The sequence below is a fragment of the Phocoena sinus genome, chromosome 1 (assembly GCF_008692025.1).
Source record: "Phocoena sinus isolate mPhoSin1 chromosome 1, mPhoSin1.pri, whole genome shotgun sequence".
NCBI classification, from domain to species: domain Eukaryota; kingdom Metazoa; phylum Chordata; class Mammalia; order Artiodactyla; family Phocoenidae; genus Phocoena; species Phocoena sinus.
Window position 1 is genome coordinate 118,808,938 of NC_045763.1, and position 20,208 is coordinate 118,829,145.

A 20,208-nucleotide genomic window follows, 5' to 3' on the forward strand; every position below is an offset into this window, starting at 1 on the left:
CACAAGCCCAGGCCATTTTAGTTTCAGTTGCATACAAAATCACATGATCTGCTTATGTTATCCCCATAACATATCTGACACATTAGTTCATTTGCTCTGCTGCTGTTGTATTTTCCTCACTTTACGTCTGCATTGATAAATCTTTTACTCTTCATGTATCTGTAGGCTTCAGGGCCTGTTCCCCTGGACACAAATAGGAGATACCGCCAGTTCTGGTGGGATGAACACGGCTGGGCACTGCTTTCTCTGCACCACTAACCTCTCCACTTCCCAGGACTGGTAGTGGGATGGGGCTCTACATGGGCCACTGAACGCAGGGCTCCCTAGACTGGCCTGCCAGCCTTTCTCCTCTTTCTTGTTCTTCTGAGGCCACAGAGACTCCTCTGTGCTTGGGTGTCAGGACAGGTCTATTCTAAAGGAGAAAGAATGGGGACTTCCCTGGTGGTCCAGTGGTAAAGAATCTGCCTTACAATGCTGGGGACGCAGGTTCGATCCCTGGTCAGGGAACTAAGCCCGTTCCTCAACTGGAACCCCCGGGCCACAAACTACAGAGCCTGCACGTCACAGCTAGAGAAGAGAAAACTCACACGCCATAACTAGAAAGAAGCCCGTGCACCACAAGGAAAGATCCCGCACCGCAACGAAGATCTCTCATGCCACAACTAAGACCCGACACAGCCGAAAAATAGATAAATGAATAAAGCCTTTGTGTTGTTGATCTGACTCCTTCCATTCTTTTTTTTTAACATATTTATTTCTTTTTATTTAGAAATAAATACATCTTAAACAAAAAGAATGGAAAAAGTCAGAACAGAAACGTGGTGTCTGACTCTCAGCCTGGCACCTCCACCAGATGTCCCCATTTGTCTTCTTCCAGCTGTGGAGAGAGTTTATCCACTAGTGTTCAAATGCCTCAGCTTACAGGGGAGGAAAGTGATTCCCCAAAGGATGTATGTGTAGAGTGTGTGTGTGTGTGTGTGTGTGTGTGTGTGTGTGTGTGCGTGTGCGTGTGTGTTTGCTTGCCCCCTCTCCCATTCCCCTACCTCTTGTCCTCTCCCCTGGGGAGGAGGCAAGCTCCCTGAGAGAACCTGGGTTCCTGGGGGCCCCTGTTTGGGCTGCATGAGTTGGAGGAACTGCCTTTGGTTGCACAAGAGTTCTGGGTTGGGTTCCTCTCTTGATGTCTCCAGCATGGCCACGGTTTTCCATCATCTGAGATATGGGGTCTGCTTAGGCCCTTGGGGTCCCTTTCCTCACGCTGCCTTCTCTCTCTGCCCCTCGGCAGGTCTCCCGAAGGCTGTGGTGAACATTCAGCCTGCGTGGATCAATGTGCTCAAGGAGGATTATGTGACGCTGATGTGTCAGGGGACCAACCTGTGTGAAGGCAACCTCACCCTGTGGTTCCATAATGGGAGCTTCATCCAGAGCCAGAACCAGTCCAGCTATAGCTTTAAGGCCAGCAGCAATGACAGCGGAGACTACAGGTGTCAGAGAGAGCAGACCAGCCTCAGCGACCCTGTGCATCTGTATGTGACTTCCGGTCAGTGGAGGAAGGCCTGGGAGAGTCTGGGAGAACAAGGATACAAGAAACCTGCTTACATGGCAGAGGTTTTCTGGAAAGGGGAATTGCCTGCTTACTGGGAAGCATGGCTGTGAGTTGTTCAAAGGGGTTTTTGTCCACTGATTTCCCTTTTCACGCGCCCCATTGCTTAGTATGTGTGGTGAGGTGGAAGTTCCTAAGCGATTTCTCAGAATATGCTGGGCACTGTTGTCTCGGTGCTGACTGGGCAAGAAGGTGACAAGGCCACTGACAGGCAGCTGGGTATGAGAGAAGCAGAAGGAAATCCCTAGTTCATAGAAATCCTTCCATTTTTATGGCAGAGTCAAATGCACAGACAGACCACAACTGAATCCTAGCCCTGGAAATTATAGCCATGTAAACATGATGATTTCATTTACCTTTGAGCTTCAATTTCCTTATCTGCTCAGTGGAGATACTCTGCCTCCCCCATCAGGTCCCGGTGAGAATCAGCATTTCCCTGCCCCCCTGCCCTCTGTGCAACTTGAGGTGAAAGTTGTTTCTTTCTTTCTTTCTTTTTTTTTTTTCGGTACGTGGGCCTCTCACTGTTGCAGCCTCTCCTGTTGCAGAGCACAGGCTCCGGACGCACAGGCTCAGCGGCCATGGCTCACGGGCCCAGCCGCTCTGTGGCATGTGGGATCTTCCCGGACCGGGGCACGAACCCATGTCCCCTGCCTCGGCAGGCGGACTCTCAACCACTGCGCCACCAGGGAAGCCCGAAAGTTGTTTCTTAACCACTTTCTATACCCAGCCCCAGGCATGGGACCGGGCTTAATAAACGTTTGCTGAGCAGATCAATGATCCTCCAAAGGTCCTGGCAAGAAATACGTTCTCCATAGAGAAAAGCTGCAGTGTGATTCTGATGAATATTGTCAGTGCTATTCTTCACTTAGTCCCCTTCCCTCACCCAGTTCTCAAATTCTCCCCAAAGGTATCTAGGCCCGGTGGGCCTGCAGCTCCAGGCCTGCAATCTCTACCCTCAGTGCTCAGCAGGAAAAGACAGTCCTGGAGGGAAGCCCCAGAGACCTGGCAGGGCCTCAACCTTCAGTGCTCCTCCTCTCTAGGAGGGGGTGGAGGTGAGGGATCCCTCCCCTGAGACTGCGCAAGTTCCCACCCAACCGGCAGGTGTGTTGACAAGGAACCCTGGCACATGAGGTGGACACCACCCTGAAGGACCCAGGTGAAGAGCTAGAAGGCCTGGAGCCAGAGCACCAGCCATGGGGACCCTGAACCACTGTCATGGAGACTAGAGTCAACAGAATGCCGACTGCACCAGTGGGAGTCCCGACTCAGGTGGTAGCGCTCGTTCCCAGACAGCTCAGTGCCATGGTATGAACAGCAGGCAGAGCAGGCCCCGCAGGGGCAGCTCCGTGGGCCTCAGTATCTCCAGCAGTTTGTGTCCAGCAGCAGCTCAGCAGGCCCGGCTGCATAGCCTGGCTGCTATCTAGCGGCCACACAGCAGGCCAGCTCCCCCAAACACCAGCACAGCGCAGCAGCCGAGCACCACCCAGCCTCCGTCAATCTGGCCACAGCATCAGCCTCCCAACTCACCAGCCAATCCCGGAGTGAACTCTCCCAGTGTTACCACTGTGACCCAATCTGTGCTACTGGGGAACACCACCTCCTCCCCCTCAGCCTCCTCCCCCAGGCCCAGATGTATCTAAGACCACAGCTGGGAAACCTGTTCCAGGTAAAGCAGACCTTGGCCCAGCATGTGCCTCTAGCTTCTCACCTCATCCTGATGCCTATTAGGGCAGTGGCAGTAGTCCAGCAGGAGGGGCTGTCTGCCCAGGCTGCTGGAGGCCATGTAGATGCAGTTTAGGTAGAGAACTTGGCACTGAGGAACAACAGGCTTAGCCCAAAGCTCCACCCAGAAAGCTATTCCCCTGTTTAGCCTCCCCCAGGCCTCTAGCCAGGCCCTAGCTGTGGCTCAGGCTCCCTGTAGGGCCTCAGGCCAGTTCTTTAGCCTTAGTCCAGCTGGTGGGGGCAGTGGGAAGAGCATTCGAAGGTACATGGGTCCAGGCAGAAGTGACCACCCACCTGGGCCTTTGGGTCAGTGGCCCTCCTCAGGAACAGGTGGTGCTTGGAGCCGTCCCAGGAAAGGCACAGGAGTGGTGGAGCCCTTGCCTGCATCCCAAACACGGACCCTGCTGCAGCTCCTCTGCCATCACCCATGCTGAGATCCAGGGCAAGTGCCACAGGGGTCAAGAGGACTCTAGCTGCGGTTCAGAGAATTCCAGTCATGGTAAAGAACTCTCTCCAATGTCCCTGGGCCTTTATCGGTGAGAGCTGGACATGGGGAATGTGACCCAGGAACCTCCATACGGCTGTGCCTACACCAGCATTCACGGCATCAACCCTGTGTTCCTGTCCAGTAATCTTAGCCACTGGAGTGCAGAGGAGGTGTATGAGTTTATTGCTTCTCTACAAGGCTTCCAGGAGATTGCAGGGGAGTTTTGTTCCCAGGAGATGGATGGAAAGGCCCTCTTTTGACTTAAGGAACACCTCGTGAGTGCCGTGAACATGAAGCTGGGCCCTGCCCTCAAGATCTGCACCAAGAGATTGTCCTCAAGGAGAACTAAGGTGGCCCTCGTGCACAAACCAGCCTAAGGCTGACACTTCCACTGTCCAGGTTACAACCTGGTACCAGTAGAGACTTTGCTGAGACGAAAGTGCTGTTCCAATGATGTGCACCTTCAGTAGAGGGGATTACCCAGACAGGAAGGAGAAGTGCAAGAATTGGTTGCTGGCGCTACATGGAAGCAGCTTTGATATTTTCTCCGGGTTCTACTTCATTTAAAAATATCTTCACGGGCTTCCCTGGTGGCGCAGTGGTTGAGAGTCCGCCTGCGGATGCAGGGGACACAGGTTCGTGCCCCGGTCCGGGAGGATCCCACATGCTGCGGAGTGGCTGGGCCCGTGAGCCATGGCCGCTGAGCCTGTGCATCCGGAGCCTGTGCTCCGCAACGGGAGAGGCCACAACAGTGAGGGGCCCGCGTACCGCAAAAAAACCCAAAAAACTTCCCAATTCTCCGCATTCCCACCTACCCCAACCCAACCTTTATAAAAGAGGCAGTCTAGGGAACCAGGACTGCTCACCTAATCCTGGAGTGGAATGTCTAGCCAGGGCCTGAGTTCCTCAAGAGGAGGGATACACAGGATGGTATGGGAGGAAATGGGTGGAACGCAGGGGTGCCTCCACAGTGGGAGAGGTGGGGTTTTCCAGCTTGTGTGACCCAAGTAGCAAGATCTGGTGCTCCCCACCTTCCCTGTGGATTGTCCCACTGTAGCCGTGGCCCAGAGTTTTCTCTTCGTTGTCACTCCCTCCCTCAGTGTTGAGCATTTTCACCTGCACTTGGCAGGCTCAGCAGCCAGTGTAGAGATTTTTTGGGCATCATTCCGATCTGCTGAAGGGGCTAAGCGTGGTTGACTAGCACACGTATGGCTGTTGTCATTTCTTTCTCATGTCCCGGCTCCCTTCTAACGTATCTGTTGTTTTCTACCCTTTCGTTCCAATTCCAACTCTGCTCTGTCCTATAGCTTTAGGAAAAAGAAGTGTGTGGGCTGAGGTCAGATTATAAGTACCCACCTTAGCCTCTATTCCCTATACGACAAAGAAAGTAAATATCTTTTTCCTCAGTAAAAGGATGAAAATCGGGGGAAAAAAGTACACAGCAGGCTAATGGCCCACCCGTGTCACTGCTGCCAAAGTTCCTGCTGAAGTGAAATTCCATATTTACTAACATGCACCAAATAAGCTAATATTTGTTAGATGTCCGTGACTTTCCCCAAAGACACTTGACTCTGCTGTGTTCCCCCCACATGTTGTCTCCTATGTCAGACTGGGTCCTTCCTTCCCTCCCTCCCTCAGGGAAGGGACTGTACTCCTGAGTCTCCTGTATCCTTCCTGCAGAAAGAAGCCTGTTGGGCAGGACAGGAACAGGAAGACAAGCATATCCTGAGCACCTACTATGTGCCAGGAACTACTGTAGATAGCTAATGGTATTATTGTGACTCTTTTCACATACGAGGAAACGGAGGCCCAGAAGAGTTAAACTATTTGCCCAAGATCACAGAGCTCATACATGATGGAGCTAGAATGACAGAGCAGAGGTGTCTGATTCCAAACTTAAGCTCTTCCCTCCACACACAGTGGCCCACCAGTAAGGATGGTCTGGGTCTCGGATTTGAGTCAAGACCTCCTGGGTCCTGGGATCCCTTTGTGTCTTTCAGACTGGCTGCTGCTCCAGACCCCTAGCCTCGTGTTCCAGGAAGGGGAGCCCATCGTGCTGAGGTGCCACAGCTGGAGAAACAGTTCTCTGAATAAGGTCATATTCTTCCAGAATGGAAGATCCAAGACGTTTTCCCATCTGCGTTCCAACTTCTCTATCCCACAAGCAAACCTCAGTCACAGTGGCGAGTACCACTGCACGGGATTTATCGGGCAGACAGTGTACTCATCACAGCCTGTGACCATCACTGTCCAAGGTGGGAACCAATGCTGTTCAAGGAGCTTTACACCTTGGAAGGATAGGTGGTTAGAGGATTACTGTTCTTTTTTGTACTTCAGAACCTTTGTTCTCACGAGTATGCCTGTTTAACATCAATAGGAAAGTTCTAGCTTGACCTAATTGCTGTGTGAATTTGCAGCTCTGTTCCAGCTCATTTCTCAGGGATTATAGAAATGGGTGTCCTTCATTTGGAGTTTTAACTCTTAGGGGACAGAAGCCACCTTTTCATCCTCCATATCCTTCCACCAGACATTGCCGCTCTCCCTCTTTTCCAACTTATTCAAACCACTTTATCATATGTCCCTGTAGGTGTCTTATGCTTGCTTGTGTCTCCCTACTGAACCTCTCAGCCTAGGCGCAAATCTTAGCTCAAAGTGGCCACGTTGGCATGAGAATCTCTCTCTACGTACAAAGAAAGAGGCTTCTGCCTGTTCTTGAGAAATTGTACATTGTGGGATCCATATCATACCCTTTCAGACAGCATCACTAGCTATTTATGCCAGACTAATGTTGGTTAGTGAATACCCAGTCCTGGGCTCAGAGGAAGTGGTGAGTGAAGATGTGTTGATGTGGTCTGTGGATTCCTTAGTTCAATGTTTCCCAAAGGCTGTTCCCCAATCACATAACTCCTTGAGAGGGCTTTCAGAATGAAGGGTTCTGTGATCAAATTCATGCAGAACACACTACATACTCTGTTCCTCTCCTTTTATATTCATAATTCAGATTAAAGGCTTCAAGAAGTCCTGTCTTAAAGGAAACTTTTAAACTAAGTTTCATAAGGCATTTGCTAAACCCAGGTAACCACAAAACCTTTTTTCTTTATAGCTCTATTAATGTCCTTCAGAACAGATGTGTTTGAGGTCATCCTTTGGGAAATGCTGATCCAGTGCTTTATCTGGAAAGGCAGAGAGATGAAGGATAGATCCTCTGAAGCCTTCCGGGGTTAGCTGTCTGCTCTTGGCTTTCGCCTCAGCCTTTGGCTTGGGTGAGTTCAAGGCGCCTCAATGGGGACCTGAACGTTTATTCCAAATTTCTGTCTTAACAGCTGTCATTTTTCCCATCCCTCTGCCTCTCCTATTAGGTCCGGCAATTCTACTCATCTTTCCACCTTGGTATCAAATCACTTTCTGCCTGGTGATGGCGCTCCTTTTTGCAGTGGATACAGAGCTGTATTTTTCTGTGCAGAGAGACCTTCAAAGCTCAGCGGGAGACTGGAAGAACTGCAAAGTCAGATGGAGTCAAGGCCCTCAGGATAAATGACCCCTCATCCCACGCGTAACAGCAGTGGCAGCAGCATCTCTTCAGGCCATAACTTTCCTCTTCCCCTGGCCCCACCTTGGCAGCAACGATCTCCAGAGCTAAAATCCTAATAGGCCCTACCTTCACTGATTTCCCTAAGGCCAAAGCACAGTCACAGCCCACCCAGCTCTACAAGGACTCAGAGCAAATGTGTTTTCACAGATCCTTGACAGAGGTTCCTCAAATATATGAAATCTCAGGAAATCCTGCTTCTACTCGCAAAATAAATCCAACAATCCGACCACTTCTCAGTACTCTACTACTAGCATCTTGGTCCAAGCCACCATCATCTTACTTGAAATACTGCAGTAGCCTCCTGACTGCTCTCCCTGCACTCACCCATGACACCTGACAGTCCATTCTCACCATAACAGCCAATGTGTGTTGTATCTGTCACGTCTTTTCTTGAAGCCGTGCAGTAGCTTCCCTCTTGCATTTAAAGTAACAGCTAAAGCCTTTGTAATGTTCTACAAGGCACTACATTATCTTGTTCCTCAGTGTCTCTCTAACCTCATCTACTGCTCTCCCTTTGCTTCCTTGAACTCTTCAATTATACTTCTGCTACAGGTTTATATGTTATTTACTGTCTCTGAAATGTTCATTCTTACAGATATCTACATCATGCTTCATCATGGTCTTTACTCAAATATCATGTTACCAGTGAGGTCTCCTTGATCATTCGGTATAACCCCACTCCTCCACCATCTCCTAATCCCGCTCTCCTTTATTTTCCCAATTGTACTCATCACCAACTGGAGTACCATATGTTCACTTGTTTAATTGTTTACTGCTGTATTTTTCCCCTATTGTATGTATCACCAACTGACTACCCCCTCTCCCATTAGAATATGCTCCAGGAGAGCAGGGCCTTTGTCTGTTTTGTTCACTACCATATACTTAGAGTCAAGGTCAATGTCTGGCACTTGATAAAGCACTCAATACATATTTGTGGAATGAGTAAATTCTTTAGCATTTGAAATTAGAGACATTTTTAGGTACATCTACTCCATCTTCCCAGAGGCAGAGGTCCAATTCAATACTATTGAACACCCTATTAGATACTACCCAATATATACCACTAGTACATACATTTCAGCTTTGAATATATTTGCCTAAACTCAGTATTATTTACTTTTACCCATCACATCTTTTAAAGTAGTATATCAGTTGGACCTACTCCCCTTTAATTGAATTGACTTCCTAAGCCTGTAGAGTAGCATTGTGAAAAGCATACTGAAAAGAGAGCCAAACAACCTGGATTTGTGTTTCATTTCTACATTTGCTAGCTGGTTTGTCTTGAAGAATTCATTCAACTATTTTCTGAATTAGATTCTTCTTCTGTAAAATGGTAATATCTTTATCTCCCTCCCCAGGGATATCGTGTGAGGTTAAAGTGTAGCAACATATATGGAAGCATAATGTCTTTGGAACATAATAGGCGTTTAATAAATGCTCATGGAACCTGATGTCTTTGGAGCACACTATTTGGCTGGCATTTTCCCCTTAAATAGATAAGATTGCTTTTACTATAGTAACTGAAAAAAAAGGTAAGAAGGTCTAAGGTGGTGTGGGGGTAGACTAGAAGGTAGAACTGAGTGAGTTATGTTTTTGTGGCTAGTCACATCAGAAAAAAAAAAATGGGGATAATCCTATTTGACCAGCTGTAGCCAGTATATTAAGCTCATATGCTGTAAAAATACAATCTCAGTGGCATAAAACATCAAAGGTTTATTTCTCATTCATTTTCTGCTTCCAGTCTTCCTGAAAGACTCCCCAGGAAGCTGTCTTTCATGGGATGGCTCAGGTTTATACTTCCATTTCAACACCAGCTACCACACATTGCCAAGGAAGACAAAGAGAACAGTGGCAGTTAGGATGGTAATTAAATGCCCTCTGCCCAGAAGTAACATATCACACATACTTCAATTTCATTGATCAAAACAAATCATATGACCTGATCTCAAGAGGCATGGAACTGCAATCCCTTTCTGAGGCTAGAAGGAGGAGAATCATAAACATTGGTGAGCATCATCAATGTCTATCACACTAACATTTCTTACTGTACCACTGTGAGGGGTAAAAATGAATAAAGTATATATGGCGCTATCTGATAGACACAGCAGATCACTCCTCTTTTTCTTATTAACAGAAGCAGGATTTATTTGGGTATAGAGCAGGTACATAGTTTAGGGGAAACAGGAATCCCCTTTTGCTCCTGGATGAAATCAGAGATTTTTAAAGCTAGAAAGTGTCAGAAATGATGAAATTCAATCTTGTCATCTTAAAATTGAGAAAGGTATAGCCCAGATGGTTGAAATGACTTGTTCAAGGATGTACAGATAGTTGGTATCACAGATCTTTATATATAGTGGATCATACTATACATTTTGTTCTACAACTTGCTTTTTGTGCTCAGTTTTGAGTCAAGAGCATCCCTCCACAATGACCCTTTTTTTTTTTTTTTTTGCGGTACATGGGCCTCTCAGTGTTGTGGCCTCTTCCATTGCGGAGCACAGGCTCTGGACGCGCAGGCTCAGCGGCCATGGCTCAGCGGCCCAGCCGGTCCGCGGCATGTGGGATCTTCCCGGACTGGGGTACGAACCCGTGTCCCCTACATCGGCAGACGGACTCTCAACCACTGCGCCACCAGGGAAGCCCCACAATGGCCTTTTAAGTCATCACTTGAACGTCTCTTCTACTTTAAAAAAAAAAAATTTATTTATTTATTTTTGGCCGCATTGGATCTTCGTTGCTGCGCGCGGACTTTCTCTAGTTGCGGTGAGCATGTGCTACTCTTCGTCGTGGTGCGTGGGCTTCTCATTGCAGTGGCTTCTCTTGTTGGAGAGCTCAGGCTGTAGGCACACAGGCTTAGTTGCTCCGTGGCATGTAAGATCTTCGTGGACGAGGGATCAAACCCGTGTGCCCTGCATTTGCAGGCAGATTCTCAACCACTGCACCACCAGGGAAATCCCTGTTCTACTTTTAAAGACACTCAATCTAAGTTACTAAACATAAGTGGATATGTTTAAGTGTATGTGTAAAATTTGCATTGCATAATAAGCTTCTCTATTATGAATTAAAAAATAAAGTGAATGACATTGGAAGCATGCCTGTGTGATGCTGTGGCTAGGTAAAGAGGTGCTTGCTTTAGGGCTATACCTGGAACTCTTGGGGGTAGATGTGCAGGTGGGGTTTTGAGGCTGCTGAGGGCTGGGAGAGAAGGTCGGAGTAGCTCGACAAGGCAGTCCCTGAACAGTCCAGGGCACAGACCCCAGGCCAGGCCACCTTTTCCTTTCTGAAGAGCACCCTTTTCTTGCAGGCTCTTGCCTAAAATTCCTAACTTTGACACGCAGGCCTGGGCAGCCTAAACACTGAAAGTGAATGAATTTAAAGCTGACAGCTTCTCTCCCTCCTGGGCTATAAAACAGGTTGATATGATCTTCCACCATGGAAGTCACTCGTTGCATATGTCTTCAAACATTCCCTTTTTTCCAGTCCAGAAGTGGGACTGACATCTGCATCCTGACTCCCTCCTCCCTCTTCAAAGGCCCTGAAGCATTCCAACGAGTTCTGAGCCATCTGAGGAGAAAAGACCCACTTACAGAGCAAAGGCTTTTTGTTCCTCTTTTTAAAAATTAGGAGTTGCCTTTGAATCGGGTGAATAATAATATATTATGTAATAGTTGAAGCTACTAGAGTTTAACATTAGAATGTATCATGTTCCCCTGGGTACTGTGCTCTTAGTATAGTGGTGACTATCCCTGTCTGTCATGCAGGAAACCAGAGTTCCTTCCCCCATGGGGAGGTTATAGAGAACATTTGCTTCTCTTTCCTCCATTTCCATCCTCATGTCTCCAAAAAGTCTCCTTCTTTTGGCTTTTTGGGAGTCCACGCCAAATAGAAACACCAAAAAATTCAAATGGGATATTCTGGATTAAGGAAAGTGAGACATAGCAAAGACTCACTTTGCAAGGCCATAGCACTGATGGGAACAAATGTGGCTTTACTGACCAGTGAACTCATCTCCTCCCCTGGCCTTCAGGGCAGAGGATGGACTGCAGCCTCCAGGAATTTACTCCCTACATCCGTCCTGGGCTCTGGCTGAGAACCCGTCCAGGCCTCAGAGAAAAACGCACACTGTGCCTTTCCAACCGGCCCCTTGGGACGATGCTCCTTGGAGGCACTGGCCCAGGGAGGAGGCACAACCACAGGAGGGACATTTTCACCACAGTTCATCCATCCACATGCTCCTTCCTCCTGTGCTGTGTTCTCTCCAGGGCTGGGTGGAGAGGTCATGCCTGGGTCCCCAAGCCACATCACCAGGTTCCGGCTCCTCTCAGGAATGCGACTTGGCAAAGGAGCAAAAACCAAACGAACCCAGCCTTCAACTAACTGGTTTTGTTTATTTCAGTGTCACAAATCCTAGACTAGAAAAAGTCTTAACATATACACACTACTATATGTAAAATAGATAACTAATAAGGATCTAGGTAACTCTTCTCAGTACTCTGTAAATGACCTATATGGGAAAAGAATCTAAAAAAAGACTGGATATATGTATAAGTGATTCACTTTGCTGTACAGCGGAAACTAATGCAACATTTTAAATCAACTGTACTCCAATAAAAATTTTTTAAAATTAGAACAGCCTGGAAGAAAGAAACACAGTGCATTGGCCGGGAATCGAACCCGGGCCTCCCGCGTGGCAGGCGAGAATTCTACCACTGAACCACCAATGCCCCTGGCGGTAACGGGAGTGAGAGCGCCATCTCTTAAAGTCATCTCTAGCCCTAGTTTCATTCCAGAACACAAATCGGGCCACGCCTCTTAGCCACAGTTTCAAAAACACTGCCTTTAGGTTTCAAAACAACAACAACAACATAATAATTAAGACTTAAGAAAAAAAACTACCATTTAAACCCCTGCCTCGAGGCCATGGCTCTATTCGCATGGTGACAAGCTTTCCGGCTTTTCTCGAGCCGCTGGACTCTGATCAGCCCTCTTCAACCACCCAGAGGAAGAACTGTTTTCTTAAGAAGTTTTTGCTTTACCTGAATTCTGCCCCAACCGCTCGCCCTTAGAACAAGGCGGGAGAAGCTGGAACTTTCTCTGCAGCTCTGAGTCTGACGCAGCTGGGGCCGCCCCTCCTTGCACGGCCCGATCCGCTCGAACCTTCTCCCGGAGTCAGCCCGGCGCCTCCTGGGCTGTCAGCCGGAGCGGGGGGCCGGGCGTCTCTGGGCTCGCCGCGAAGGCGCTGGAAGGTTCGCGTCGGCGGGGGCGTGGGTATGGCGGGCCTCCAGCAACCGGATAAAAACCTCGTGGAAGCGGAGCCGAGCAGATCCGAGCTGGGCAGGCAGGAGAGCCGCACCGCTGAGCGCACCTCCACGGCTGAGCCGCTCGAAGTGCCGCAGACTCCCGCATTTGAATCGGTATCACACTCGTCCCAGAAGAGCGAGAAGCCACAGCCATGTCCACTGCAAGGGAAGTGGCCATAGGCATCGACCTGGGCACCACATACTCATGCGTGGGCATGTTCCAGCAAGGCCGGGTGGAGATCCTCGCCGACGACCAGGGCAACCGCACCACCCCCAGCTACTTGACTTTCACCGACACCGAGCGTCGGGTGGGCGATGCGGCCAAGACCCAGGCGGATCTGAACCCACACAACACAGTGTTCCACACCAAGTGACTGATCGGGCGCAAGTTCGCAGACCCCACTGTGCAGTCGGACATGAAGTACTGGCCCTTCCAGGTGGTGAGCGAGGGCAGCAAGCCCAAGGTGCGCGTGTCCTACCGCGGGGAGGACAAGGCGTTCTACACCCCGAGGAGATCTCGTCCATGGTGCGGAGCAAGATGGAGACAGCGGAGGCGTACCTGGGCCAGCCCCTGAGGCACGCTGTAATCACGGTGCCCTCCTACTTCAGCGACTCCCAGCGTCAGGCCACCAAGGACGCGGGTGCCATCGCGGTGCTCAACACGCTGAGGATCATCAACCAGCCCACGGCGGCTGTCACGGCCTATGGCGTGGACCGGCAGGGCGCCGGAGAGCGCAACGTGCTCATTTTCGACTTGGGTGGGGGCACCTTCCACGTGTCGGTCCTCATCATCGACGCCGGTGTCTTTGAGGTGAAGGCCACGGCTGGAGACACTCATGTGGGTGGAGAGGACGTCGACAACTGGCTGGTGAACCACTTCGTGGAGGAGTTCCGGCGGAAGCACGGGAAGGACTTGAGCAGGAACAAGCGGGCCCTGCGCAGGCTCTGCACAGCCTCCGAGCGCGCCAAGCGCACCCTGCCCTCCAGCACCCAGGCCACTCTGGAGATCGATTCCCTGTTTGAGGGCGTAGACTTCTACACTTCCATCACTCGAGCCCGCTTTGAAGAACTGTGCTCGGACCTCTTCTGCAGCACCCTGGAGCCGCTGGAGAAGGCCCTAAGGGGTGCCAAGCTGCACAAGGCCCAGATCTGTGACACTGTCCTAGTGGGTGGCTCTACCCGCATCCCCAAGGTACAAAAATTCCTGCAGGACTTCTTCAATGGCAGGGAGCTGAACAAGAGCATCGACCCGTATGAGGCTGTGGCTTATGGGGCTGCTGTGCAGGCAGCAGTGTTGATGGGGGACAAATGTGAGAAGGTGCAGGATCTCCTGCTGCTGGATGTGGCTCCCCTGTCCCTGGGGCTGGAGACAGCTGGTGGGGTGATGACTACGCTGAGCCAGAGGAATGCCACCATCCCGACCAAGCAGACCCACACTTTCACTACCTATTCAGACAACCAGCCTGGGGTCCTGATCCAGGTGTATGAGGGTGAGAGGACCATGACTAGGGACAACCACCTGCTGGGATGCTTTGAGCTCAGTGGCATCCCTCCTGCCCCACGTGGAGTCCCCCAGATCGAGGTGACTTTTGACATTGATGCCGGTGGCATCCTGAGTGTGACAGCCACTGACAGGAGCACAGGCAAAGCTAACAAGATCACCATCACCAATGACAAGGGCCGGCTGAGCAAGGAGGAAGTGGGGAAGATGGTTTGTGAGGCTGAACAGTACAAGGATGTTCAGGACGAGGATGAGGCCCAGAGGGACAGGGTGGCTGCCAAAAACTCTCTGGAGGCCTATGTCTTCCATGTGAAGAGCTCTTTGCAAGAGGAGAGACTTAGAGACAAGATTCCTGAAGAGGACGGGTACAAAGTACAAGACAAGTGTCAGGAAGTCCTTGCTTGGCTGGAGCACAACCGGTTGGCAGAGAAAGAGGAATATGTGCATCAGAAGGGGGAGCTGGAGCATATCTGTCACCCCGTCTTCTCCAGGCTCTACGGGGGGCCTGGTGTCCCTGGCGGTAGCAGTTGTGGATCTCAAGCCCGACAGGGAACCCCCAGTACTGGCCCTGTCATTGAGGAAGTCGATTAAATGGCCCCTCCTGGCAAGGCAGCTGTGACTGTAAGGGCTGGGCTTGTGGACTTTCTAGACTGTCTACTATGATTCTGCCTATCTTGAGGGGTGGGAGTGGAGGAGAACCTTGCCCCAAAAAGGGAGTTTTATTGGTCAGTATGTTTTATAACTGAGGTATTTGCCAGTTGACTTTTAAAAAATCTTCTTCTCCTACTTCAGACAAGCAGAAGTAATCATTATGAACATTTGTGTGGCACTTTATCACTGCTTTTATCTACATTTAATGTATTTTGTTACTTGCATGTATGGATTTTGTTATGTGAAATAAAAGAACTAAATAAACTTTTAACGTTTCTTCTTAGTTTTCATTCTATCCAATTAAGTAGATGAAGGGGCAGGGCTATCAGAAGCAGAAAATGTTGGGGTGGGTGCTGAAGGAGGGATGGGAAGAAAATTCATGAGGCTGTGTGCATGATTTCTATAAGGGAAAACAAGATAAGAGGAAGAGTTTGAGGCAGGCACATTGAGAGAGTATTGAAATGAGGTCAGACAGGAGAGAATTGTGACACTGTGTTGAAAGAGGGAGGGAGGTGGAGCTGGAAAAGCAGACAATGAAGAGAAACGTAAGCCCTAGCAAGACCCTAAAATAAAAATTCTGTATTAGGAGCCCAGTTTAGTTTGTCAGTCTGTGTGTGCTAACACACTGCCAAAGAGTTTATATGCTAATTATCTGCCTCTAATAATGTGACCTTATTCATTGTTCATTAGAGAGCAGACCCCAAGTCTTGGACTCTGGGGAATATGTTAGACTAAGAGGGTAAGTCTAGTGGTGTAATTAAAGTTATTATTATCTTATCTATGTGAGAGAAATAGCATGGCCCCATCTGCTTTCTGCTGATGAGCGCTAGGACGATGACGATGATGACAACGGCAGTTGTGTAGCAAAATGGCTATATTGGAACCAGAAGGCTTAGGTTTTCAGTGCTGTTACTTTATCTACTCCGCAAGTTAAACTCTCTGAGCTTCAGTTTTCCCTTCTATGTAATGGGGATGATGATGAAATAGTACCTCAGAATTGTTATAAGGGTACAATTAACTAAATATGTGAGGACTGAAGAAGAATGGTAGGCATATAGTATATGAGCAACAACTATTAGCTATCACTAATTATTATTAATTGATTGTCACCTATGTACCAGGTACTTGATTATACAATGTAATCATCACAGCAACATCACCTTTTGAAGGTGAGGATCTGGAGGTTAAAAGACATTAAACGATTACTCAAGGGCCATAGCTATTAAGTCGGGGAAGGGGGGTGTTGGGGGGAGTTGGAATTAAGAGCCCTGTCCTACCTGATTCTAGAGCCCGTACATTGTCACCTCACAAACAGGCCGTAACTCCACTTATTATCAGATCTTCACCTAGATGTTGTGAAATTGTACATATTATTCCTTTAGAACACAGTTGGATGCTGAGCCCTGAGAGAAAAAGTATACTTTATTGTATATTTACATTATCCATTAAGTGAATATGTGTTTTTTATAGCAAGTGACTAAACCTGAGAAATATCCTAAGGCTCAACTCTATTGCCAGTTAAATGACATAAGAGAAGGATAAATTTGTGTAAGTTACTTCCCAATCAGCCCAATCCACACTGTACCTCTCCCATGTGCAAAGAGAGATTTATTTTTATCTCAGAAAAGAAGGCGGCCTTGGTTAGAGCAATGGTACGTTATATTTAGCTAAGGGTGATTTCTTGCAGGTGGAGAGGTTGCAGTAACACCACATTTGTCCCCTGGTTGTCATTTCACATTTTTAACTGCTTTTTCCTGTGTCTGACCTAAGTCCTATGCCAGCTGGCTTCACATTGAAGGAACCTGCAAAAAAGAGATGATGTCACATACACATTCTGTATTATACTTTCTCTTTCCTGAATTTCCTTCCAGCTTCCAACATCGACCATCCCAAACTGTTTGTAACTTCTCAAGCAGAATGATGGCACCTACAGGGTTTAGACAGTTTCCTAGCATTTCAACAATCTCTCTCTCTCTCTCTCTCTCTCGTTAAAAACACACACAGTATATAAGAAGGAGAATTTCATTGTGCTTAGTTGTCAAAACACTTCAGATCTTCTCATTTGGATGGTATCTATTTTTCTACAGAGGGATTTAAACAAACTAACCACTTCATCTACTTTTAAATGATTGTTGATGCTTTAGATTCTTTGGGGATTGTTTCCTGTTAATAGGCATCTAAATGTCATTGTATTGTGTGTGTATATATATTTATAGTCTTAGTTCAATTACTGTAATCACAGCTATGCGTGATTACAATAAAAATATTAGAACAAATTAAATATTTGTTCCCCAAAGTATTAGAACAAATTAAATCAAAATATATGCCCATTATTAAAAAATCAAATCTTGCTACAATCCTTCTAATGAAAAACAAGCAGTCTTGGGAATTCCCTGGTAGTCCAGTTGTTAGGATTCTGCGCTCTCACTGCCGTGGCTGGGGTTCAATCCTTGGTACGGGAACCAAGATCCCACAAGCCTCGTGGGTTGGCCAAACAACAACAAAAAAACCCCAGCAGTTTCTTGCCCCACTCCCAAGTGCTACTCCTAACAGGCAACCACTTTCAAGTTTTTTTTTTTAAAGCCTTTTTATTTTGCAACAATTTTAGACTGAGAATTGTAAAGATACTACAGAAAGTCACTGTATATACTTCATCCAGCTTCCCCTAATGTTAAGGGGATTTCATATTTTTCCACTAATGTCCTTTTACTGTTTCAGAAGCCAATCCGGGTTAACTCGTTGCATTTAGTCATCATGTCTTTCCTACAATCTGCAACAGTTTCTTAATCTTCTGATGTTTTTCAAGACCTTCATGTTTTGAAGATTACTGGTTAGGTATATTTGGTAGATTGTCCCTCAATTTGGGTTTGTCAGTTTTCTCATGATTACAGTGGGGTTTTGGGGAAGTATACCACAGGGTGAAGTGCCCATCTTATTGTATTATATCAGGAGGTATGTGATATCAATGTGACTTATAAATGTGGGAATCTTGTAAAATGTAGATTCAGTAGGTCTGAGGTACAGCCTGAGATCTGTATTTCTAATAAGCTGCTAGGTCATCTCAATCCTCACAACAATTCTATCTCCGTTTTACTACAAGCAAACTAAGGCTCAGAAAAGTCAAATACATTTCCCAAGGTCGCAGCCCAGTAAATAACAAAGAATGTAGTTTGTCTGGCGAGCTTTCATTAACCAACCTAAGGATCCTTCCATCCTCATGCTTATGGACCTCACACATTCAGCCTCTTCGGACTGACAGTTCTTCCCTCTTCCGGAAAGCACAAGATTTTTCTATAAATCAGCACCTCCCAAATTAGAGAGTAGGTTGTTTGCGGTGTTCAAGAAAAAGTTCTTGAAACAACTCCATGAGTTTACCTTTGCTCTCTAGTACTTTCCCCCGTTTGGTGTGTTGATTTCCTTTCCGGGTCTTTGAGGACCCAGCAAACGTGCTGAATTAGAATTGGTGGTGGGAGCTGGCCCGGCAAGATGCTGGGGAATCCGAGTTTCATCAAAGTTTGACACTGCAGTCTGAGCATGAAAAGACTCAGGTCAGTTACAGCAAGTTTAGGGATCTGGGTTGAGGGCTTTTCCTTGTTCAGGGGAGTCTTTTGTATCTACATGCAGTAAATAGGCACTGAGAAACCGGAGTCTAAAGGAAAGAAAAAAATTTTTTGTAGTTAGTGGTAGATCTAAATAGATTCAGTTTCATAGTCAAAGCGAAGCACAACCTTCATGTGTAGAAAGGCAGCATAGAAAGGCGTTTATTAATCAACACTCCTTTCCCCACGAATTCAATCCTACTTCTATGTTGGAAAAAATGTGAGTAAAATATACAAGTTGTCAGAAGTGGGATTCGAACCCACGCCTCCAGGGGAGACTGCGACCTGAACGCAGCGCCTTAGACCGCTCGGCCATCCTGACACACGACGAGGTACGTTTCTATTCCCTTCTAAGATTGTCAAATACCGCGGTAGCATGATGTTGAACTATATCAATGATGTTTGCTGTTTATTTAAATAAACTTAGAATTCTCCCTGGACTTCTTCGCAAAACAGGAAAAATAAAACTGCCTCCGACTCCTATCTCTTACTTCTTCATCATCCTAAACTGTAAAGATCCATTTCCCCGATGTCCCTTCGAGCGCTCCTCTCGCTCCTTCTCTCGGGGGACCGAGCCACACGAGAGTGGACCCCCTTGCTAGCCGGTCTCCCTCGAACCCTCCGCCCCAAATCGCCGTTACCGAACCCAACACCCGGTGGATCCAGTGCTGGGGTGCGCCAAGCGGCGGAGCTGGGAGCGCGGACGACAGAAGGCGGCGGGGGAGAAAATTCCCCGGGCCGAGCAAGGCATTGGCTTTCCCTCCGGGCTCCGCGTGTTCCAGCCCTCCGGCTCCGGGCGCCGGGTGGTCTCTGCGTTCCCGGCCCCGCGTCGTTAGTTGGCGGGGCCGACTAAGAGGAGTAAGGACGGGTCCATCCTCACCGAGAAAAGGCTTTGTGTGCCTTGGGATCTCGGATGTAAAGCAATACCAAAAGCCATGTGTGACATCATGGCCAGTAGTATACTTATATACATGATTCAGAGATCAGGGCTCGACCGCGTTGGTGGTATAGTGGTGAGCATAGCTGCCTTCCAAGCAGTTGACCCGGGTTCGATTCCCGGCCAACGCAACTTACGTTTTCTCACCCTCAGCAAGTTCCTGAAGAGAGCGAGAAATAGGGCATGCAATACATTTTTAAAGCTTGAGCGAAACTGGGAACTGAAACTAAGAACTGCAGCCAAACCTCCCTTTCTCCCCTGACCTCCTTACATACCCTGGGGGCCTCATTCTCTGCCCAGCAACATTTTGGAGGGATTAGATTCTAAAGGCTTTCTTTCCTCTCTTACCTTCCCTCCTAACTTCCTTTTTTTTTTCTTTTTTTTTACATCGTTATTGGAGTATAATTGCTTTACAATGGTGTGTTAGTTTCTGCTTTATATCAAAGTGAGTCAGTTATACATACACATATGTTCCCATATCTCTTGCCTCTTGAGTCTCCCTCCCTCCCACCCTCCCTATCCCACCCCTCCAGGCGGTCACAAAGCACAGAGCTGATATCCCTGTGCTATGCGGCCGCTTCCCGCTAGCTATCTATTTTACGTTTGGTAGTGTATATATGTCCATGCCTCTCTCTCGCTTTGTCACAGCTTACCCTTCCCGCTCCCCATATCCTCAAGTCCATTCTCTAGTAGGTCTGTGTCTTTATTTCTGTCTTTCCCCTAGGTTCTTCATGACATTTTTTCCCCTTAAATTCCATATATATGTGTTAGCATACGGTATTTGTCTTTCTCTTTCTGATTTACTTCACTCTGTATGAC

General features: G+C 47.9%; 2 protein-coding genes and 3 non-coding genes across 9 annotated transcripts in view; 3 read left to right on the forward strand and 2 right to left on the reverse strand.

Annotated features, from left to right (window-relative positions):
- The window catches only part of LOC116758807 (low affinity immunoglobulin gamma Fc region receptor II-like), a 33,714-nt gene extending 24,610 nt beyond the window's left edge, over nt 1–9,104 (forward strand). For 2 of the 5 annotated variants that reach the window (XM_032642041.1, XM_032642021.1), the window contains 3 exons: nt 1,283–1,537; nt 5,810–6,064; nt 7,169–9,104. In XM_032642041.1, the coding sequence (XP_032497932.1) occupies nt 1,283–1,537; nt 5,810–6,064; nt 7,169–7,347 (689 nt within the window). In that variant the 3' untranslated portion in view covers nt 7,348–9,104. Of the gene's footprint in view, nt 1–1,282; nt 1,538–5,809; nt 6,111–7,168 lie in introns of all 5 variants that reach the window. The other 3 variants (XM_032642012.1, XM_032642032.1, XM_032642050.1) reach the window with 3 other exon arrangements.
- A 143-nt stretch (nt 9,105–9,247) lies between these two features.
- Nucleotides 9,248–15,050, forward strand: HSPA6 (heat shock protein family A (Hsp70) member 6). Its single transcript, XM_032641932.1, is given in 2 exon segments — nt 9,248–13,204; nt 13,207–15,050. Coding segments are annotated over 2 exon segments (1,938 nt in total). The 5' UTR covers nt 9,248–12,853; the 3' UTR covers nt 14,794–15,050.
- TRNAG-GCC lies at nt 12,055–12,125 on the reverse strand. Its single transcript has one exon. It is a non-coding gene; the product is annotated as a tRNA-Gly (tRNA).
- A 3,641-nt stretch (nt 15,051–18,691) lies between the features above and the next one.
- Nucleotides 18,692–18,774, reverse strand: TRNAL-CAG. Its single transcript has one exon. It is a non-coding gene; the product is annotated as a tRNA-Leu (tRNA).
- Nucleotides 18,775–19,448: 674 nt separating this feature from the next.
- TRNAG-UCC lies at nt 19,449–19,520 on the forward strand. The gene has a single exon. It is a non-coding gene; the product is annotated as a tRNA-Gly (tRNA).
- Nucleotides 19,521–20,208: the final 688 nt, after the last annotated feature.